Source organism: Microcaecilia unicolor, chromosome 7, assembly GCF_901765095.1.
Source record: "Microcaecilia unicolor chromosome 7, aMicUni1.1, whole genome shotgun sequence".
Classification (NCBI taxonomy): Eukaryota; Metazoa; Chordata; class Amphibia; order Gymnophiona; family Siphonopidae; genus Microcaecilia; species Microcaecilia unicolor.
This window is the reverse complement of record NC_044037.1, coordinates 71,360,389-71,384,280: the sequence shown is the minus strand read 5'-3', so window position 1 is coordinate 71,384,280 and position 23,892 is coordinate 71,360,389. Positions and strand designations below refer to the sequence as shown.

At 44.0% G+C, this 23,892-nt stretch overlaps 1 protein-coding gene across 1 annotated transcript in view; it reads left to right on the top strand.

Annotated features, from left to right (window-relative positions):
• Nucleotides 1-2,546: 2,546 nt before the first annotated feature.
• The window catches only part of RBM41 (RNA binding motif protein 41), a 48,520-nt gene continuing 27,174 nt past the window's right edge, over nucleotides 2,547-23,892 (top strand). Inside the window, exons 1-5 of the mRNA XM_030210031.1 lie at nucleotides 2,547-2,649; nucleotides 14,387-14,435; nucleotides 18,869-18,982; nucleotides 22,224-22,416; nucleotides 23,041-23,245. Coding sequence (XP_030065891.1) covers nucleotides 14,428-14,435; nucleotides 18,869-18,982; nucleotides 22,224-22,416; nucleotides 23,041-23,245 — 520 coding nt within the window. The 5' untranslated portion in view covers nucleotides 2,547-2,649; nucleotides 14,387-14,427. The remainder of the gene's footprint in view (nucleotides 2,650-14,386; nucleotides 14,436-18,868; nucleotides 18,983-22,223; nucleotides 22,417-23,040; nucleotides 23,246-23,892) is intronic.

Genomic DNA, 23,892 nt, shown 5'->3' with positions numbered 1-23,892 from the left:
AGATATTTGGGATCTATTTGACAAAAAAAAACATTCCCCCTAAAAAAGACTGTCCCTCCCCCTAAAAACTTAGTTTGGAATACATAAAGGACATAAATAGGGACGTATCTATACTTTCACACAAATGCATATATACCATTAATTCACTTCTGGCAACCCTCAGAATATATATATATACTTTTGATCCTGACTAGCCTACCTCTGAACTACATCACTGCCAGTTTCTGATAGTGCCACCATCTGACAAATTTGCCCCCAAAGGGGCAGGCCATGCCCCTTCGACCAGCATGCCTGAGGTAGTGTGCTTCATTCTTGCCGCACTTTTGAGCTTGAACAGGTAGGAAGTGATGACAAAGTGGGTTGGTCCAAGCTGCGCCGCTGGTGATTCTGCCATGCATAGTGAAAGATGGTAAGATAATAGCACTGCTGAAATAAGATGTTACCAACAATCAGGATGAAAAGCACAGTTCAGAGATAGTAGAGGCCCAACGAGGAGAAGAGATTTACTTCTTTTAAAAGCAGGGCAGATGCGAGGCGCTGCTTGCAACAACGCTTCACAAATTGTTTTTTTTAAGGTAGGGTGGTGGCAGGAGAGTCAGGTCGGGGTGGGGAGGGGGTTCTCAGATGAGAGAGGGGTGTTGTGGGGCTTCTCAGATGGGAAGGACTGGAGTGGGGAGGGGGTTCTCAGATGGGAGACTGGGGTGGGGAGGGGTGTTGTGGGGGTTCTCAGATGGGGAGGGGGTTCTCAGATGGAGAGGGGAAGGGGTTTTCAGATGGGAGAAGGGGACTGGGGTGGGGAGGGGGTTCTCAGATGGGAGAAGGACTGGAGTGGGGAGGGGGCTCTCAGATGGGAGAATGGGACTGGGTGGGGAGGGGTGTTGTGGGGGTTCTCAGATGGGAGAAGGGGGCTGGAACTGGGGTCTGAGAAGGGATCATGAGGGAAAATGGGGCATGCCTGGGTCAGGTGGGAGAATGTGTCGGGCTGAAAAGGGGGGCCCTAATGCAAGGCATGTGGATGAAGGGGGCTGGAACTGGGGGCTGAAAAGGAGGGTAGGTGGGATAAGGGGGCTAGTACTGGGACTGGGGGCTGAAAAGGGGCAGGGGCTGAAACTGTGGGGACTGGGGGCGGAAAAGGAGACAGGGAGAAGTGGCTGGGGCTGAAGCTCGGGACTGGTGAGAGAAAAGGGCTGGGGTTGAAACTGGGGACTGGTGGGATAGTGGGGCTGGAACTGGGGGCTGAAAAAAAGGGCCAGAGAGAGGGGACAGATCCTGGATGGAAGGGGGGGGTGAGAGGGAGGGCAGACCCTGGATGGATGGGAGAGGGAGGGCAAATGGTGGATTGAAGGGACAGAGAGAAAGGGCAGACAGTGGATGGAAGGGATAGAAAGGGCAGACAGTGAATGGAAGGGGGGGGAGAGAGAGAGGGAAGACAGGCAGATGGTGGATGAAAGGGGCAGAGATAGAGGGCAGATGTAGATGGAAGGGGCATGGAGAGAGGGCAGACACTGGATGGCAGAGAGAGAACAAAGACAGATGCTGGATGGAAGGAAGACAGTGAAAAGAAGATGAGGAAAGCAGAAACCAGAGACAACAAACTGTAAATAAAATATATATTTTTATTTTTTTACTTTAAGATAAAGTAGTATTGTAGCTGTGTTAATAAAGGTTTATAATAGAACATGTAAACAAGGTAATCTTTTTACTAGCCTAATTTTAATACATTTTGGCTAACTTTCGGAGAACAAAACCCCCTTCCTCAGGTCAGGATAGGATACTGTAACAGCACTATACTGTATTGACCTGAGGAAGGATGTTTTGGCCTCTGAAAGCTAAATGTATTAGTCCAATAAAATGGTATTATTTTATTTTCTATATTTGTTTTATTTCTATTTGTTAATTTGTAAAGTGGTGATTGGTACTTGTTAGTTTTTTTCAAATTTACATCTGCTGTCTTTATATTTTGCACAGTACTAGGGGACATTTTCTGTTTCTGTGGTGTTGCATTGTATGCAGAATCTGGCATCTTGGGGGTTCAGTTTAATTTTTGTCTAAATAGAAAGTTTATTATTACTTATTCTATAGTGGATTAGGGTGTATCTGTGTTTGTGAAAAAGACATGGCTTTCAGTTGGCATTGACTGTGCAGGATCGACTATCTGTATTATTCTGCCTGGTTTCATTTTACAGTAGGTGAATTGATGTTCTAGTACTCACTGTAGTGTTTAAGATGCTTTCCTTTTCTTTGTGTGACTGGTAGAAATTACTGCTTATGGTATGGTAGAATTGCTCTATAGGTCCTGAGTGTTTTGTATTCTCGGTATGCCTAGTACTAGATTTTGGAGGGGGTTGTTAAAAAATGACTGGCCCGGGTGTCAACTACCCTAGCTATGCCACTGGGCGGGGGAATGCACCACCTGTTAAAAAAAATTCAGCACCCCCAATCATTTTGAAAAGTTGGCTCCTATGCTTGGTGGTGTCTCTGTTTTTGGTGTGCTGGCCCTTTAAGGGGGCGGCATCTTGAGTTACAGCCTGTGCAGGGAAAGAAGAAGCCAGAGACTGGGAGTCTGAAGCTGTGCCCTTTTGCAGCCTGAGCAGAAGGCTGTTTTCAGCTGTGCCTGACATGGGGGGAGGAATGGCAGCCCAGACAGAGGTAAGGAGCTCTGATGCTGGGGCTGGTTCAGACATCGGAGGCAGGCTGAGGTGCTGGGAAGGCAGAGATCTTGCTGTAGTCTGCAGGGCAGCCTCAGAAAGCAAGGAGGAAGGTGTTTGTTTTTTCTCTGCTGTGGATGTGCTGGGCTCTGTCCAAGTGGGAGTTGGGGAGGGCTGCATGGCAGTCCCGCTAGGAGTGGGGGCGGGAAGCATGGATGCTTCTAGCGAAGTGGAAGGGTGCTCCTGGTCTGAGGAGAGGAGCCCTTTTACCTTTCTTCCTTTGTTTTTGTGGAAGCTGCTTTGTTTGCTCAACCAGGAAGTCTGTGAGAGCATGTAGACTGGCAAGTCGTTGGGGACAGAGGGGGCAGGCAGCCATGAGGTGGGCTGTGCCCAAACAAGGGACACATACCTCATGTTTGTCTGCTGTGCTCATTTTCTTCTTGCAGCCTGGGCATTTTAAAAAAAAAACTGATTTCTTTTGTGCAGGGTCTGCCATGTTGTAGAGAGAGAGCAATAAAATCTGACCCTTTGCAGGGCGGATAAGTTAAACTGAGGCAAGATGCTCAAGCAGGGACATATATAGTGCACACTGCACATGCTCAGAGGGACCTGCTCAAAAGGTTCCTTTGAGCTCTGGGAGAGCAAATCCGTTTCCGGCTCCTCGGATGACGTCACCAGTGTGTGGCTGACTCATCCTGCTTGTCCATGGAGAACATGATGTCTGCTTTAGTGGCTCTTTACCAGGAGGAAAAAATCTCTGCACGAATGTAATACATGCTAGGTTGTCCCTATAACCAGCCCCTCCAAATAACACATTGATTACTCTTATACTTCCTCTGTGCACATCCGTATGCTGCACAGGCGATCATGTTTAGAATGACAATGTGGATGCAACAGCTCATAGATTTGTTTGTTTAGTGTACGCAGAACGTGCAGCGCGTGGAAGAGGAAAAACAGATTAACCTAAGTGGCGTTTTCAACTTTTTTACGTCATGCCGTCTCCGGTTCTCAAACCTCCTTGGTCCACTCCACCTGCTGCTCATATTGATGCTATTGCTAACCAATGTCGATTGCGTACTTTAGATTGATGTGTGCGAACACTTACATTTAACTCGCACAACATGCCCAGGCCGCCCATCTCATTTCTTTCTCTACGGGAGCGCTACCTGCTTCAACCAGTCATAAAACGTACTTTGTCGTAATGGATAACGGTTTGTATCTTTTTCTGCTTTAAAAAAAAAATGCAGATTCCTCATGACACGGTTCATTGTCTTCGGATTATGGCCAGTACAAAACACATCTTCATAAAACTTCTCCCATAGATATTTGTAAAGTAGCTATATGAGTATCGTTGCATACTTTTTTTTTTTTTTTACGAAGCACTACTACATCATCAATGCTGTTTGCTTCGGCAACCGAACTGACTCCAGTTTCGAACATGCTACGCTCTCCTCTGACGCAACTTCCAGTTTCCAGTAAGGCCCGCCGCAGGATGGAGAGAGAGAGAAAAATTGTTGTGTATATCAAGGAGGTACGGGACGGGGGGCACCGGAGAAGGAAAGCTGTGAGATTATTAGCGGGCGATCTCAGATATGAGTTTGACGGGGGAGGGAAGTGTTGATGAAGAGGTGCCGTATCGCGGACAACTTAAGGAGGAAAGTGGAAGATAGAGGGGAGGAGAGACCAGTCCCCCGATCTCTGAATTCGTGTGAGGAGGGGTGCTCGGAGTGTGAGTACAACCCAGTCAAGGACTGGATCAACCCTGCGATCTCTGCATCTATAGTAAGGTAGATGCTGGGACTAGAAGGTTATGGGGGTAGGGGTGCTACGAAGGAGCAGAGGTTGAAGGTGTGAGAAACCAGGAAAGGGCAAACATCCCGTAAGGGGGGGGGGGGGGGGGGGGAGCAGAAGGACCAATGCTGGGATAAGGAGCGGAGAGAGAGCAATTAATATCGGAGAAGGAGGTAGGTGGGCAGATATTACAGATTGGGGGGGGGGGATGCAGAACAGCTGGGATTCAGACATAGGTTACTCCTGGAGGAATTCTGTGCAAGTGAAAAATGCAGAATTCTGCGCATGGTTAAACCTTTCAAAAACTCAACCAACCACCCCCTCCCTCCCTCCCTCCTTCCTTCCTTGACAATCCCTGGGTTGTCCTGTTCATTACCTCTTGGCGCCTGTCTTCCTCAGGGCTCAACAAGATCAGAGAAGTAGGAATAGAACAGCTGCATGTTGGGTCATCCCATGTCCCGCGCCTCTTGCAAACTGACCGTCAGTTCATAATTCTCTATGATATCCTGCAAGGTTCAAATTCAGCAACAAGGTCCAGCAAAGTGGAAGATTGGGACACTGCCCAACATGTAGCAGCTCTCCTGCTCTTCCACTTGTGTTGAGCATTAGGGAGGGAAGGTGGCCATTAGGAAATGAATGAAACAAGTCAGGTATGCCACGGGTGGAGGATGCATGCTATGGAGGGGGGAGTGAGGCGCAATAGGAGATGAAAGGGGCAACCTGAGGAGGGGGTTCCCAACAGAGGGTATGCATTCTGAAGGTATAGGGGGAGGAGAGTAAGGGGCAGGTTGGCAGTGTCGCAGGTGAAATATAGGGGTAGAGAAAGAGGTGGATGTGAGTGTACTATGTTCTGAGAGGACTGGGTAGGTGTATTAGAATTCACAAAGATCTGTTGGGACAGTGTGTGTGGAGTGGAGTGGAGTGGAGGTGGATATGTGCAAGTTGTGATGCTATAAGTGCTGGGAAGGTTGAGAGAACCATGATGGGATGTGTGCCTAATGGCGGGGGGGGGGGGGGGGAAGAAATTGACAGAGAGCCATGGTGGGTGCATGCTGGGGGGAGGGCATGAGAGATCTATGAGGATGTGTGGAGGCATTCTGAGAAAGCTATGGGAGTAAGATATTCAAAAACAGAGTTAGTGCATGTGTGTGTTAGGAGGAGGTGTGAGAAACCGTTCTTGATGTCTTATTGGGGAAGAGCATTGACAGAGAGGGATGGAATGTGTGTGCAGTAGGAGGGATGGAGAAAGACCTGGGTGGGTGGCTTGCTGGATATAGGGAGAGAGAGAATGCTTGGTGGGGGGGGGGGGGGAGCAGAGAAAACTGGAGATGAAACCTTCTAGGGAGAAAGGGAGGGAGTACATCAAACTTAGGGATCAATTCAAGGTAGGGAGTGAGACTGCTGCTGGGGGAGGGGTAGACAGCTTCGGCGGTGTCAGTTCTAGAGCACAGAAGGTGATTTTGTTGATGGGAATTCTACACAAAAAAAAATCTCTACTATAAGAAAAGGCACCTTCAACATGGTGAAGCTGACTCCGTGGCGTCAAGTGAAGGGATCGTTAGGTTCGTTGCTCTGTCACCATCTCTCTTGGCCCCGCCCTCGCGCCTCTGATAGGTCCGCTGCCCACGACATCATCACGTTTTGACGTCGAGGGCGGCGGACCGATCAGAGGCACAAGGGCGGGGCCGACAGAGATGGGTACAGAGCAATGAACATGAAGAAAAAAAAAACCCTTCACTTCAGCCACGGAGGCAGCTTCACCACGTTGCAGGTGGGTGGCTGGAGGGGAGGGAAAGAGAGGGGGCAACTACCCTGGAACAGGGAGGGAGGGGGGGCAACGACCCTGGAACTGGATGGGTGGGGGGGGCGACCCCTGGAACTTGGAGGGGGCCCGACCCTGGAACTTGGAGGGGGGCCAGACGGACCCAGAAACTGGGATGGAGGGAGGGGGGACCCTGAAACTGGGAGGGAGGGGGGGGAAACGACCCTGGAACTGGGTGGGTAGGAGGGAGGGAGAGCGGACACTGGAACTTGCAGGGGGGGCGGACCCTGAAACTGGGAGGGAGGGGACCCCTGGCACACACTCTCATTCTCTCTCACACACACACACACACACACACACACACTCTCGCACACAGTCTCACTCTGTCACACACACTCACACATTCACTCTCGCTCTCTCACACACACTCACACATTCACTCTTTCTGTATCACACACTCACTCTCACACACACTCTGTAAAACATACACACTCTGAGGAAAACCTTGCTAGCACCCGTTTCATTTCTGTCAGAAACGGGCCTTTTTTCCTAGTTACAAATAAAGAATGGACTATTTTGGAGACTTCAACATTTGAGTGGGAGTCCAAAAGATGTTAAGCTTGGGGAAATAGTGAAGTCTTAAGAAAATGACCAGATATTGGGAGAACAACAGGGATTAGGTGTTTGTTTGAGGGCTATTAGTAGAGCTGTGAGACTGAGTACAGAAAGAAGGTGCAAGGGGAAGAAATTGACAGGCAGTTGAAAAGGATAGAAGGATACGAAGAGGGTAAGAGACAAACTAAGGGGACATATCTTTGAAGGAGGTAAGAGAAGGTGGAAATGGAGGTAAAAGGGAGAGTAAGAGCCTGGCTAGGGTTAAGACTTAAACCCACTCTCATTCTGTATAGTGTGCCAAAAGGTAGGTGCCAATTTGACACAAATTTTGGTGCTAAAATGGAGGTTACCGCCCGTTTAATATGTGAGACCTTACCGCTAGGTCAATGGTTTGCGGTAAGGTCTCAGACCCAGAATGGACGCGCGGCAATTTTCATTTTGACGCACGTCCGTTTTCGGCACAAAAAAAAGACATTTTTTGTAGGTGCGCTTAAAAATAATTCTGCACGCGCCCAAAACATGCGTCTACACTACCACAGGACATTTTTCAGCGCACCTTAGTAAAAGGATCCCTTAAATTGTAATGATAGTTTTAGTGGATGGCTGGAATATAGTCGGAATTGGCAAGTTGCTTGTTCTCTCTTCCTGTGGGCTGCGGCTGGCACTAGACTGAAGCTGCTGCCAGATTATCTAGGGAAGTAACAGGAGCTCAGGACAATAGCACTGGAAACTAAGAACGTGTTTATTTATGGAGAAAGTGGAGCTTTTGGATCTAAATGGATTGAATACTGTAAGTCCAAACAGTGGCATTTCAGCTACAACACCAGCTTCATTCCAGACATCTGTAGATTCTGTAAGAGAGAGGTGGTTATTCCTCTTGTAGTTGACTGAAGTTGTGATGGCAGAATATTTCTGTACAGAAAGGCAAAATAAGGTGGCCCTGTCTCAATCATTCCAAACTTTGTAAACATTACAACATTGTAGGTCCATGAAAAGCATTGGGATTACAGTCCAAAGAAAATTGAGGAGCATGAAAGGGGGGTTTGATCACTTAAGGCATTCCCATTCATCCGGAAAAAAAAAAAGATAGATACGGTGGTGATAATAAGAGGTCATTGCTAAGCAATTATTCTTTGAATTGTGTGGATAGAGAGAAAAGATCCTCAAGTACCTAAATATTTGCAGGCAGAGACCATGAAAATGTGACAGAAGGATACAGAAATATTCCCCATTGTATTGGGTGCACAACTTAATAAGTCGCTTATACAAGTTACATATTATGGAACTCTAGAAGGAAGCTTTCTTTGACACAATGCAAATACAACTATGAGTGGAATCTGAGAGACAGATCATACTCCACATTTCACAAGGTTCATTGCTGTCGTGGTGTGTGCAGAACAAACCCACTTACAGACACTGTGGTCTGGGGACATTTTCATTGTATGAGCCCCAGCATCAAAACTGGCCTTAAGACAAAAGCATAGGTTTGTTTAAGGGCTACAGTGCCTTGAGGTAGCCATACTTAACTAGTAGATGACAATGGGTAAAGCTCAAATGGCCTATTAGGGTTGTAAATGCCTCTTTATGCAGGTTATCCCATGCCTTCTTGGAATATACTACTGTCAACCCACTGAAATCTGGGGCTGAAGTGCCACTCCATGCAAGTTATCCCAGTGCATTAGTCCATCCTCTTGCAATTAAGGGATTCTTTTTGTTTTTATCCTGTCTTTTTGAATTCTGTTGTAGTTTATTTCCACCACTTCCTCTGGGAGGGCATTCCATGCATCCACTACCCTTTCAATGACAAAAATATTTCCCAGTGTTTTTCCTGAGTCTGCAGCTTCATAGATTCGTATCATGTCCTGTAGTTTTATAGGTTCCTTTATTCTGAAAGACTTTTTTTGTGCACATTAATAGTATTTAAATGTCTGTATTGTACCTTGGTCCCTTTTCTCTTCTTAGGTGTACATATTAGAGAATGACACGGGGACCTGCGGTAACTACGAGGATGGGGACAGAGCCCATGAGGATGGGGACAAACTTTGTCCCTGTGTCATTCTCTACTTTTGAAGCCTGTTAATGAACTGGGCCGTTCTTTATGTTTGAATGATGCAGACAATGATATTTTGATTTTTTTGGAAAAACAAGCAGACATGCTGGCCAAAATTGACAAAATTTGCATGGGGGATCCTGTGCATTCCTATTACCAGCACATCTTCAGGGAAGACATCTTCTATTGCAGAAAGGACTGTGGAAGACAGGAGAGCTAGACTGAATCCTGAGATTGTTGATGACTTCTTATTCATCCACAGTTTAAAAAATCATAATAGTGCTTGATAGGGCATATTTATCCCCCACTGGGGCATACAGAACAGGTTGCGGGTTGTATTTTGTACCTCTGGATGTTTTAACAGGGTGGATTAGGATTCCTTGGGGAAGTAGAAGTCAGCTATTGTTGGGGTTAGAAGGGTAGAGGGTGGTGGTGATGGGGGTTATTATTATTGCTTGTTGTTATTGTTTTCTATTTGTGATTTATAAACAGTTGCACCGCTTATTGTTCCTTTTTATACTTCAATAAAAAAATTTAAATATAAAATCATAAATGTTCGAGGCTTCTGCAGATAAGGACAGAGCCCATTGAGATGGGCAGGGATGGAAGCAGGGCCTTTGGGGACAGGTTGGAGATGGAGACATCCTGTGGGGACTGAGACAGAACCCACGGGGACAGGGTCGGGATGGGGATAACAACAAACAAAACAGCGAAGAGGACCAACAAAAAAGAAATAAAAAAATATAATAAAAAAACGACAAAAAAATAAAAAAAAATATATAAAAAATGTAAGGCGTCAACACTTGGTTGTGGAAATTCAAAAATAAACTTTATTTATCAATGGATAGCAAGGAGACTCGACACAGCTGTGTTTCGGCCATACAGGCCTGCATCAGGAGTCTTCTCACTGTATGCTGATCTTATATACTATCCAAATAGGGAGGGAATGTGTATATCTCTTTCTAATGTGATAGCGTTAAACAGTATTCAAACCAAAATCAAGCGGGAATCAGAGTAGCGTCTCGTCTTTTTTTGTTTTTTTATTATATTTTTTTATTTCTTTTTTGTTTTTTTGTTGGTCCTCTTCGCTGTTTTGTTTTTGCTATTTTTTGCGAAGACTGGTTTCTTCTGTTTTTTGCACTCGGGATGGGGATAAACATTGTCCCCTTTGTCATTCTCTAGTACATATGAAATGAGAGGTGAGTTTCTAAATACACCTTATGTCTTTTGATGCAGACCTGACAGCATATTATATGCAGGACACAATTGATAGATAAGTTTCCCTTCCTAAGGAACAATGCAGTTCCTTCCCAATCAATATGACTGAAGCTACTTCTTCCATATATAAAATGTGATAAGTTATTTTCTACTTCTAATAAGTTTTGGAAAAAATATCACTAGTGCATAAAAATATTTATGGCTGAAGGATGGCCTCATCTAACATGGGTTTTAATGTACATGGCCATAAATCTTGTTTTATTTCACGATAAATTAAAAAGGATATGGTCAGGATGGGTTGGTGAAATGGAGCTTTAAATCTTAGCTAGATGTTTTTCACAACCCTGATGCAGCAGTGACCATAGGCAAATTGAAACAAGATGGATGCATCTCGCTGAGACAGTTCCTGTGGAGATGCCAGCAGCTTAGTCTATTGCTCTGATTTACATGGTTCTCATGGCACCATGATGTGTTAATAAATTTAAATCAATATGATCATTTTCTGGGCCACCACACTACATACATCAAGAAAAGTCATCTCAAAAATGTCCCTGCACACTTTTTTTTATTTGTTCTAATACTTCATTTGTCCAAGGCTATCAGCAGGATTTACAAAAGCAGCAGTAAAAAAAGTCTTAAAACTCTTATGATCAACTGTGATGTGATGTTACTAGAAACAGTACAACACCCGGATGCCTCAAGCAGAATGTACACAGTGCCAAGATACCATTAGTAATGATTGGGAACTAGCCAGGAGAGGTGTGCCTCTGGGAATCAGCAAACAAGTTTTATTCTTGCTGTTTTACTCATAATGTGGTGGGACAGCAGGGGGCAGATGGTCTTAATTTTGAATTTGAAAATAAACATCTTATGGGTTCTACTTCCTGGTTGTCTGCTGCCAATCAGCTGTTTCTGAGTGAGGCGTGGTGGGAGAAGAGCGGTGACTGAGATTGTTCTCATTGATTGCCATCTTGTAGGGTGGCTTCTGTCTGTTCCCAAGCAGCTGAATCCTCCCTCGTGGTCTACCTAGAGGAGTGGAGCTTCTTTTTCTTGGCCTGTCCCGTATAAAAGCTGTCTCTAGTCTAGTTCCTTCCTGATCTGGTGTGGGGGGAATGGAGTTTGCTCCTTGACTTATCTCACTTCTTTTTGTCTGATGGTGATGGGTATGCTAATATCATATATTTGTCTCTGCCCCTTCTAGGGAGACCTAGGGGGTCATTTTCAAAGCACTTAAACTTAGAAAGTGCCATAGGTTACTATGAGGCTCATTTTCGAAAGAGAAAAACCTCCAAAAAGTGTCATAAAACACTATTTGGATGGATTTCTTCTCAAAACATCCAAATCGCTTTCCCACTCATGGCAGGCTCAATGCGGCTTACATGGGGCAATGGAGGGTTAAGTGACTTGCCCAGAGTCACAAGGGAGCTGCCTGTGCCTGAAGTGGGAATTGAACTCACTTCCTCAGTTCCCCAGGACCAAAGTCCACCACCCTAACCACTAGGCCACTCCTAAGTGCTTTGAAAATACACTTCCTAGTTTCAGAAATTTGTTTACACTGTATATGATTTTTATATGTATTTTTAGTAGATTTTATACATCCTGAGCCAACTTTAATTTTGTGACTGCCATCTTAGGGCCAGTCTTGCATTATGAGCTACACAGATCTCAGGGCCCTACATCAGAAGGAACCCCTATTTGGAAAAAGAACAAGCTGTACTGCTATGTTCCTTATTCCTTCCATTTCCCAGGTGTCTGATTTCCTCCTTGGCCTCCACTTTCTAATATTCCATTTCCACCCTCTCTACTCATCCTTTCTCTGGCCTTATCTACCTTCCTTTGCCTCTCATGCTGTTGCCAGCCTCAGTTCCTTCCCTGTTGCTTATCCCTTCTCCGCCTCTAGTCCCTTTCTTATGTATTACTTTTTATCTGAGCTCCAATGTCCCCTTTACCTACCTAATTCCCACCCTCTCACCTCCTTGAAAGACTTGTCCCTTTCCTTTCTCTCTCATTCTCTTTATAGCCCTTTATAGTCCCTTAAAACTTTCCCCAAACCCTCCAGGTTCTTCAAAACATCTTCTCTCCCCATCGTTGCACTTAGTATCACAGCCCTACTTATACCATTTGTTCAGTCACCTAGTTTCTTTCCTCCTAAACCCTGTTCAATTTCTTAGTCTCCATTTGCCCAGTATCCAGCCAATCATATTCTGGTTTCCACAAGCGGTGAAGGCCCAGAGAGAGACACCGAAGTTCCACAGAAAGTACTTTATTCAATAATTTGTGAATGTGTGGAATGAGTGCTTGTAAGCAGTTGCCTCCCTCCCCCCCCCCCCCCCCCCCCACCCCAAGGCAAGCTGTTTCCTCGGTAGGAGGACTAGACTGAGGAGGCACCAGTGATCACTGAAGAGGAAACACAACCCCTCCCCAAAGAAAAGACAAAGAGTAGGACCAGCAGCTCTACAAGAGTGGCCCAGTTCTTCCATAACACAAGCAATGTTTGATGTGATTAACCAGTGCTGATATCATTTCATCTTACTGGCTGTGTGTTACCAATTTTGAACCCTTGAGGTAGGCATTTAGCCAAAATATGGCCCCATTGGGTCATTACAACTTCAATACTGTCAAGCCTGATTATGTGTTTGAAATTTGAATAAAGTACACTGGAATTCTGTGGTATGTGTCCCTCTCTGGCTCATTACCACTCCTTTGTCTTGACTTTCTGCAGAGACTTTTCCTCTTTTTTTTTTTTTGTATTTCTTTTTGTCTCTAGCCAAGTCACAAAGTCTCTGCCTAAGTCTGGCCTTGCTGTTTTGCATCCCCATATTTCCCCCTTCCACGACATCTATTGTCCCTACCTTCTTCTGCATGCGTCTTTCTCATTTTCCCCCTAGTATCTGCCTGCTTGTTTCCTTCTCCAGTGTTCGTTGATGCTGCGTCTCCTCTTTACACCAGCATTCAACCCTGTGTCCACCTTTCTATGCATACCTGCATATGCCCTTGGTTCACCCTTCCCTGTCCTCTCCTTTCTCACTCCCCCAACATCTTCCAGCATAATCACTTAGCCCCCCTCCCTCCCACAAATTAATCCTGGGTATAGCAATGGGAGTTTGTTCCTTCGCTTTCACCTCTGTGCCATTCTACACCGTGGCACATTTTAAAAATTAGGACAGGCATTTACTGTTGCTTACAGGGATACAGAAAGTGTCTCTTCTCGAGGTTAAACTTTTCCATAGTACTGGCGGCAATGTTGTCATAGAACATTATGGCAGGAGTGAAGGAACAAGGTCCTGCCAATATGACAGATGTGTGGTGAGGCAGGCTTTTAGCTTACGCTTCAACATCCTGGACCAGTGCCTTATTAGTTCATCCTTTAAGCCAGCTCTCTTGTTATAGGTTTATGTGTTGGCCTACTCTGTCACAAATGATGTCTAGCTGTAACACCGAGCGCCCCCTAACAATCTCCCTCTTACCCAGAACCATGTTGTGCCCTACCAGCTGGAGCTGGGGGACAGAGGGAAGTGTGTTTGGTGGTTTGCATTGTGTCAGCAGCTGCTGCTGTGTGTACTGTGCTGAGGGGAAGCAGTATAGTTTTTTTTCTTCTTGGACTCAGGAAGAAGGCAGAAGAACTATTATTGCAGCTGGGTTTGGGCCAATGGGATCTACTGCTGCAGTGGCTGGCTTGTAAGTTTCAGTGTGTACCAAGAGCTGCTGTTCCACTGCTGATAAGAGACTACAGCAGGCAAAGAACATGGGGTGGGGAGGTGGGAGGGAAGAAGATGGGGGGGGGGGGGTATGCTGAAAGGAAATTGCTGCTGCCCTGGGGGTGGGATGTAGGCTGAAAGGGGGTCAGCAGCTTGCAGACCTTAAGCTATTGGGAAGGCTCAAAGAAAAAGGTGAAACAGCCTGAGGGTAAAAAGGTTCATTTTATTGTTAGGTATCATTTCTCTTACATCTCAACGTCTTTTGTTTCTCTTATCTGTCATCTGTTCCAAGGAATAGTGTCAATCCAAATAACTATTTTTTCATAAACTATACTCTTAAGTTGCCATACAGTTCTTAACATACTAAACCAGAGGAGCCATTATTGGGGGTGCTAAGCCCAATGAAAATAACCCCTCCCTGGTCACATACAAGGAATTTTCTCAATATTGGGGGTGCTCAAGCACACACAGAGTCGGCTCCAATGTACTAAACCATTTTCTGTCGTGTAATTACAATGTACGTTTCTATATTCTTACAGGGTATGGTAAGTTTGTTTGTAAAATATGATTTTAAGGTTCCTATATGATGATTTTTCTATTTCAGATCTGACAGTACTGGTGTGTTTGTCATAGAGAACCAGAGCAATGCGGAGGTGAGAATCCCTGTCCGAAGAGTATGTAATAGGTTGTTTGAGATCCTTGTTGGGATGAAATCTTCAGCCATTTCCTGCTTGTCAGATAGAGCAGAGTGGAACTGATCTCATTACCAGAGACTGGTTAACTTGTTTAGGCCACATGAAATGATTGGACTGCTGGGTAAAAGAAAGAAGGGTTCTGCCTGAATAAGGATTTCGAACGAGCCCCTGCTTTTCAGGAATGTATATGCTATCTTTCACTGCTTCTAGATGGAGGAATAAATACATTAGACCCAATCATAGTGCAGCACTTCTGCAGTTTGTTACAATTGCACGATTAGCATACATAAATATATATATATATATATAAAAGAGAGAGATAAGCGGTTACTGTCTGACATTTTGACCCAGAACAAAATCTATATACACAATAGTTAATGGGGGCCATGTATATATGCTATATAGCAGTAGAATTTAAGCTGTCTCTTGAAAGCAGTGTGTTGCTGTTCAAAACCTTTCCTGGTGATCCCAGTGCCAGTCAAGTTTCCAGGATTGGATTATGAAAGCCCCATACTTACTTTGCTTTGGGTCCTTTGGGTTCATCAGGGGGGCCAGTGTACTACCAATCCTGGCCCCTCCCACAACCAAATGGCTCGGATTAGGATGTTTTTGAGCTGGGCGTTTTTAGTTTCCATTATCGCTAAAAAAAAAAAAAAACAAACGCCCAGCTCAAAAACGTCCATTTTTTTGAAAATACGGTTCGGCCCGCCCCTTCATGGACCCATTCTCGGAGATAAACACCCATGGAGATAGGCGTTCGCGTTTGATTATGCCCCTCCACTGTGTCCCATGACACACCCTCAAAAAAAAATTTTTTTTTAGCATGCACACATTTAACATTTACCATAGGATGTCTGAGCGTGTCTCACGGTACCCCATTTTAAGCTGTATTAGGCGTGTGTTAGCACCTAACGCAGCTAACTAGATACCTGGTTTGGGCATATTTTTACTTCTATGGAGGATACATTTTTTAACTGGTTGGCTACATGTGAAGTCTTTGTAGACACCTATTTCTAGCCTGTTTTATAAAGATACACAGGCCTATGTATCTTTATAAAATGCTAGGAGTAAACTGGCAGAAATCCTTGCTAGATTAGTAGCTTGATTATGCCAGCTTGATATCAGATGTCAATGTTAGTCTATATATTATATGAAGTATGCATGTAAATCATGACCCATGCCTCGCCCCAGAATATGTCTACATAGGGGTGGTGTAACCACATGTGCTTTTTAAAAGCCCTGTTACATGTGTGAAAAGGCCTTTACACTTGTCAAGTCCCTTAAAAATTTACTTATACATATAAATAAAGGACTGCTTTTCCAAGCATGCATACAAGCAGCAGGTTATATTGCTTTTTTATGTTTAATCTCTTTTATTAATTTTTTACATTTATATCATAACATAAATGTTAGAAATATATGAAAACTTTTACATGAAAATTCAAAATTATTCTAGAAAATTCCCCTTAATTTAGTCCGCTATATATTGATCCAAGTACTAGGAAAAAAAGAAAAAATCTTACAGTATATTATCATAGAAGCGGTAGGGAGCTGACTAAAACTCGCAACCGAATACAGCGTAATTATCCAGTTGATGCTTCCAAGGAAACCTTTGCCCTTTCTTTAGAGGTAATAAATTCTAGCAATTTGGGGGGATTAAAGAAAACATAATTAATCTTTTCAAGAGACACAAGACACCTGCAAGGAAATTTTAACTCAAACAAACCTAAGTTGAGAACTCTTGGTTTATATTCCAAGAATTCTCTCCTTTTTTGTGTATCTCTTGCTAAATCAGGAAAAATTTGAATTTTAGCCGCCAAAAATAGCTCATTAATGTGACAAAAATAAGAACGCAAAATGCTATTTCTGTCTGGCTCTAAGGCAAAAGTCACTAAGAGTAGTTCTTTTCCGTTACAACATCTAAGGAACTTTCCAGAAAGTCAGTTCATATCACCCTGTGGTTGTTCATTAGAAGGTCTTGAAATCCCTGTTATATATTCGGGCCTAACTATGGACAGATATCCCTCAGCTGGAATCCGCAATATTTCCCCAAAGTACTTCTTAAGCTTATCTAATGCAGGTATTAAAGGTGATTTTGGAAAATTCAAAAATCTCAGATTATTTATCCGTCCTTGATTTTCCAGATATTCCATTTTACGAGTCTGAGTATCTCTCTTTTATAAACTGTAAGCCCGCAGGGGTGCTTTCAGTTCTACAGAGGCCCTCTAGTGGCTCCTGCCTAGCCTGACCAGCCCTTTGCTTCAGGGAACAACCTTGAAACAAGACTCCTCTGTGACTCTGGCCTCTATGTTTGGGGCTCCCCTTTCCCTCAGGGTGACATCTTCATTAACCTCCAGTCCTGGACCTGCCTCTCCACTGCATCTCCTGGTAACCGACCCCCTTACCAGTTCTTCTGGTGGGGCCCCCTGGTCACCCTTCTCTGGAAGATAGCACGGATTCCTCTGCTTTCAGAAATATGCAAATTAGCTGAGTAAATGTAAATTCAATTTATTAGAACCATGCTTCAGTCTTGTGGGAACCTTTCTTTCCAACTGTTATTCGTTTACTACAAATTCACTCCTGAGCCCCTTTACTGTGGGACACCTGGGTCTCAGGGTATAACAGCCACCACCCCTGGATAGGACCTTCTTTACTCATTAACCTTATGGTCCTATCCTCCACCCCACGGCTGTTTGTTCATTTTAAACCATTCACAGTTCCAACATCAATACTTTGGGGTCTTCCCTCACCCCAGGACTTTCAGCCTGCCTCCGCTTCTCACACACAGTTCCAACATCAGTACTTTGGGGACTTCTTACCCCAGGATTTTCAGCCTGCCTTAGCTTCTCACGCACAGTTCCACCATCCGTACTTTGGGGACTTCTTACCCCAGGGTTTTCAGCCTACTTCTCTCCCTCTAGGACATCTCCTCAGGCTTCCGGGCGTTGCAGGTCCCCCTATCTTCTCCTTCAGGCAAAACTCCCTCCTCTACTGAGAGGAAGCTATTTATGAGGTGTCCAATAACCCTCCCCACCTCTTGGGACCTCGCCCCTCTGGTTCCAGAAAGATCTGGGTCTAGAAGTCTCTTCTCCCTCCCCCAGCTATCTCCCTGGAGCTCCCTCTACTGGCCCATGCAAGTCAATACTCAGCTAAATCCCTGGAGCTCCCTCTAGTGACCAGAATGGGCATTTTCCCGGTTTTCAGTGGGAGAGCGCCCTCTGGCGGCCTCCTCAAGTAAGGGCAGACACTGTGTTTATCACAAAGCGTAGAGGTAACACTTTTCAGTTGTACCACTTCTCTTTCTAATTCCTCAGTTTTTTTTTCTTTGATCATGAGCATTATCAGACAGATTCTGATTCAATTTCTTAAGATCTGTAATTTCTCCCTAAAGGGAGCAAGATAATGTAGAAAGAGTTAAGTTCAAACCTTCGGGCGTGGTTGCAGAGCCCTGAACGGGAGTAGAGGAAAGCTGAACCTTCTGCATTTCCTCTGCTGATATTCTCCCCGGGAATGAAGGGCAAGTGGGACCCCCTCTCTCTACAAACGAGAGCTGACCTATTCCGGGCGTCCCCGTTTGTTGTGAGCCAGCCGCCCCAGTACTGCTTCCAGGTCGCTGAGGAGCTGTGATTGAGGGAGGGCTCAAAGACACTCCCTCTACGCTGCGGTCCACATCAAAAGACACGGAACCCATCGAGGCAAGCGTCTGCTTTCCCAGCGTTTTCAGCCCGAAATTCTCCATTGTTGTTTGGTGCGAAGGGGGAACCCCAGCCAGACTCGAGGAGGTAAATGTCTTAGCTTTCCCCTTTCTTTTCCCCATCCTCAGACAAGGGGAAAAACTCTTAGCGACAAACTCCTCCGGACAAAAATTCAAGAGCCTCTAAACGCATTTCCGCTTCAGGTGCCATCTTGGATCAATATCCTCCTATATTGCTTTTTTGGCTTAGCTGACAACAGAGCTGCTGAAAATATACATTTTCCCCATACATTTTCCCCCATTTTGTGTAATTAGATAAATAAGGGGAGAGGAAAGGCTGGATAATTGTCTGCTATCTGTTATCATTTGCTGATTATATGCTTGTAGGGCTGTGTTTATGGTCATCTCTTCTGTGAAATTTGGAAGGATGCAAAAAATTATACTTGCATAAGACAGGCATCTGTTTCCTTTGAGCTGGCCTAGCAAGTGCTGTTGGTCAAATAACATCATCTATATGGCTATTAATATGTCTCAATTTTTCAGAATTGAGGTCCATGTGCCCGGTTTGGGCATGGTGCAGCCATACAGCTGTACTAGACCTGAATTGATTAAAGGAGTTATACTGTTATGACAAAATAGTGTGAAAGTTTAATTAAATATACCCATTTTCTTTGTGGGTTGTGCTGTGAAACTACAGGGTTAGTAGCCTATCCAGTGATGACCTTATCTTGGAGGACTTAGAAACGGAAGGGGAGCGACAGCTGAAGACCCTCCTTCACAATCAACTAGATACCACGGTCTCTTTTGAACAGTAAGTACTAGCACTTTAGGCTAAAGGAACCAAGTTTTACTTGTTGTAACTGCCTGCAACTAAATTTAGTCGTGCAGAAGGGTACTCGGCTTATTCTATAAACTGCACGGAAATTTAACTTTATTATGTAAAGTACACCTAAAGTTAGACATACTTATAAAATGTGCCTAGGAGTATTTCATTTTGGTGCCAATATTTTAGGCATGATGTATAGAATCTGGTCCATTGTGACTAAATTCTATAATGCATCTTTCTTTGCTCATTTGTACCTAGTACCTTGTCTACCATTGGTTTACAGTAGAGCTTCTCAACCCAGTCCTTGGGGAAACATTCCAAAAGTCAGGTTTTCAGGATGTCCACAATGACTGTGCACGAGATACATTTGTCTCTATTATATGAAAATCTCTCACATACATATTCATTGTGGGTGTCCTAAAAAAACCCGACTGGCTATGGGTGTCTCAACAACTGGGTTGTGAACCATTGGTTTATAGATGTCTTTTTTTTTTTTTTAAGATGAATTGTCCTAAATTTCAGTAGTTACTCATGAGTTATAGTATTTTCAGTGGCACATTGCTCCCAAATAATGAGGAAATGGGTAGCCTAACAGCTTTAGTAGATGTGGTGCCCTACCATTTCAAAGTATTGGGTCTTCTAATCCCTTGGTAAGATGGGAATGGGGATGCTTTGGGGGTGGGGTGTGTGGAGAAGACAGTCTTGATAATCTCATTGACGTCAGATCCTCTGATTGCATGGTTCTGAAAGGAGCTCTGCTTTATGGACCCAGCTGAGGACTGGTTTTCAGTAACCAAACCTAGGTGTTTGGGGGGTGGGAGTTGAATATAAAATAGGGGAAATTTTTCACATAGTTGTGGATGAAGGTTCATGGTACCAGACTCCAGGCCTTGGCTGCAGTTCAGCTGGAAGCATAAAGGAGCAGGAGAGGAAGAACACTAATAGTTGGCACAGTGGGTTGAGACCTTTGGAGGACAGGGTTCAAATCCCACTCCTGCCACTTATGCTTCTTGTGACCTTGGAAGTCAGTTTATATCACATTGCCTCAGGTACCTGCTTAAATTGTAAGGTCTTTGGGACAGGGGTATATTGTTTTTGAATATCCCCGTTTTACAGTGCTTTGTGCATGCTTGTTTATTCCACGACTTGCTTACTGCCCTTCATACAAAAACAAAGCAGTTAAGGGGAAACAGCAGAACTTATAAACGTATTTTGTGAAAGTATGTGGTTTTTAAGGTAAGGCTGCCAGCTGGATCCAAATTCGCAGGACAGGGTTGATCCAGTCCTGGGTTTATCCCATTGAATGCTGGGACTTGTAGTTCTGGTTTCCCCATTGCATTCCCTAAGAAAAGCAAGACTACAAGTCCCAGCATGCACTGGGGTAAACTCAGGACTGGATCAACCCTGTCCTGGGAATCTAGATCTAGTTAGCAGCTTTATATTAAGGGTTCCTGGAATGAGTTTGCATAGTTCTTTGAGAAAACATTTGGGGTGCGAATCCTATTCACTCTCTGCTTCAAGGTGAATTGACAGGGGTTTGGGGGGGAATTGGAGGTTCTGTGGATGTGCAGTGACTGTAAGATGTGAGATTGTGAGGCTGTGGAAGCAACCTAAACTGCCAGGTATGGATGTTTACTACTTAAAAATTTGGCATGTGTATATTAAGAATAAATGAAACACATTACAGAGACGGGGTTGACTAAACATGAGAGGATATGGTAACCATTCAAGCAGTGGGCACAGGGAAATTTGAACCCTGTGGTAGTGGCACCAGATACCGGACTGAAAACATCCCATGATGAGGCTTTGTGAGAAAGTGCCACATTACCTTGCCAGGAGAATGGACCATAGGGTAGTGGGAAGGAGGGGGGGGGGGGGGCAGGGAAGAGTGTTGTATTCTCATAGTTTTGAATAAAAAAAACAGCTGTTTACCAAAAAGACAATACACAAAAACTTAAAATAGAATAAAATCACATATCTCTCTTTTGGTAGCCATAGGTCATTTCCCCACAGAAAAAGGGTCTATAACGTTAACCCCCATCCCTAAAAATCCCTTGACAAAAATAAACGATGTAACAAATTACAGGCCAGTGGCCTCTAGCCGTTAAAGGTGATTGAGGGTGTAGTCGCTCACCAATTTATGGTTTATCTGTCCTCCTTTTCCCTTCACCATGCACAGTCTGGCTTCAGACCCAATTTCAGCATGAAAACAGTCATATCCACATTAATTGCTAACTTCAAAGAAATTATCCTAGGCAGGAAAATCATCCTTATGCAATTTAATATGTCAAGTGCATTTGATGTGATGGACCATAATTTATTACTTGGGTAATGTAGGTATAGGAGGGTCTGTCCTAAATTGGTTCTGAGGAGTTTTAAAATCTAGATTTTATCAAGTCAGATCTCCTAATTCCTTCTTCCCCCAATGGAGTCCCACAGGGATCCCCCCTTTCGCTCATCTTAATAGTCCCTTATCTCTTGTTTGTCCTGTTTCTGTCCTAATTAGATTGTAAGCTCTGTCGAGCAGCGACTGTCTCTTCATGTTCAAGTGTACAGCGCTGCGTGCGTCTAGTAGCGCTATAGAAATGATAAGCAGTAGTAGTAGTAGTAGTAGTTATTCAATATTATGATGTCCCTCTTAGCAAAGGTGCTGGATGGCCATGGTTATAATAATTTTAGTTATGCGGATGATGTAACAATCTACATCCCTTTCAAAGATTCTATTGAAGAAATGCTGTCTATCATCAAATCTGGTTTAGACCTGATGGAGAATTGGGCCTCCACCTTTTAAACTAAAATTGAATAGAGAGAAAACAAAATTTCTGTTATTATCTAACCCTCATCATGTCATCAACTGTCAAAATTTCACAACTGATAATATAACTTATCCACTGGAGTCCCAACCAAAGATACTTGGTATATAGATTCCTACATGTTATTCGACGTCTAATTCCAAGCAGTCATCACAAAAACCTTTAAAACAATGTGGAAACTAAAAAGAATCGGGCATCCCTTCCCTAATGATATGTTTAGAACCTTAGTACAGCAATGGCCAAAAATGTGAGGGCAGCTCAAGGAGAATGCCAGGAAGTCTGACATCCTCCTTGAGCTGTCCTCACTTTTTTGGCCATTGCTTTTGTTGTACGTAAGAGTTTCCTCCTTTTTTTTTGTTTTCCTGTTAGAACCTTAGTACAAAAAAAATCGTTGAGCATTGCTTTGGTTGCAGATGCGTTTCTAAGAGACGATGCTTTGCCCCAGCCACGGTGTACAAGCCCTTTGGAGCTGAGGCAGCAGGCACCTTGACTTTATCTCAGTTCCAGATTCTGCAGCAGAATGATAAAGAAACTGCATCTTTCAGAGAGCTTGGGTTGACAGATTCAGAGATCCTGCTCTGGAAACAGCAGGGCTCAGTTACCAAGGTAGGGATTTTTTTTTGTTCTGGGGTTGGCAGAAGTGGTAGACCAAGGTTCACTTACCCTGTCATCACTGTGTGTGTTGCTAAGCAGTGTGTGTTATTTGCTCATGTTCTTATTTTCAGTCCTAAGTTCCTCCGGTCAAGGGCATTTCTGTGGATAAATGCCCTTGACCGGAGGAACTTAGGACTGAAAATAAGAACATGAGCTTTGATGGAGATGCTGGGAGGTGGCATTAGGGCAGAAGGGAAGAGAAAATGCTCCAGTGGAGAGAAGGAAGAGATAATGAGAAAGAACTGTGCTGGAGTGGAGGATGGGAGGGCTAAGTCAGGCTTGGGTGTATACACTGTCACTGTGCAGAAATGTACCGAGGTGGAATTTCACCCTGTGCCACATACCCTTAGTGCCCTTGCTCTGCTCACTGCGCTGCAACCACTGCATGGGGGAAAGAGTGGACAGGGAGCAACTTTTTGTGCCTCTATCTCCCTTAAGGTTATTTTGTGAAAAATATGCAAGCATTTAAGATTAAGCTATCGGGACAAGAGGGTGGGCAGGGCATTAGTAGGTAATTTAGGATATGCACTGATACTTTACAAGCATGTTTAATTACTTTCCTGGCTGTGGTTTTAGGGGTCTGGATTTGGGGCAGCCCCTGAGGCAGTGCAGGAGAGGTTGAAAGCCATTGAGGAGAAGATCTTGGAGCGCCAGCGTATCTTGGCACTTCCACAGAGATTTGCAGGGAGCAAACAGCTGAACCGACGGGAGATGGAAATAGAAAATGCACTCTTCCAGGGAACAGACCGTCACTCCTTCCTTAGGTCTCTGTATTACCAAGGTACAAGACCTACACATCATATGGGAGCTAGGACTGTCAACATATGTTTGAATAGTATGGACCAGAATCAAGGACAGGAAATTTCAGTCTTTGAGTGCCAGGCAGCTATTAGAAGTTTGGTTTAATTGATGCATACACCAAGTAATTATGCTGTTGTGCAAATTAAATCCTGATATGTATATATTTTCATGTGTATTCATTTTTGTATTTCATAAAACTCTGTCTTCCAGCATTCAGTTTGGAATTGCCTGTTCTGAGATTGTTGCAGTAGATATTTATTTAGTCTCCCCCCAGGGGTACAAAAACAATACTAAAGAAAAAATGTTCATGGTTGTAACAACATTGCAGACAGAGAGTAATTTTATAATGGGTTGGGAAACCAAGTAGGTGCCTTTTTATATATATATATATATATATATATATATATATATATATATATATATATAATCTTTTTATTGAAGTATTTATCATGTACCAAACCCAGCATATTAAAACCGTAGAAAAATTTCAGTACAACAGCAAATAGCATACCGTGATTCTTCCTCATGTGTCTAATACAATAGCAGTAGCAAAACTGAAAAATTTTTATAGACCATCCCCCTCCCTCCCTAGTTCCCTCCCCATTAGAGGTTGATTGGCACATAGAA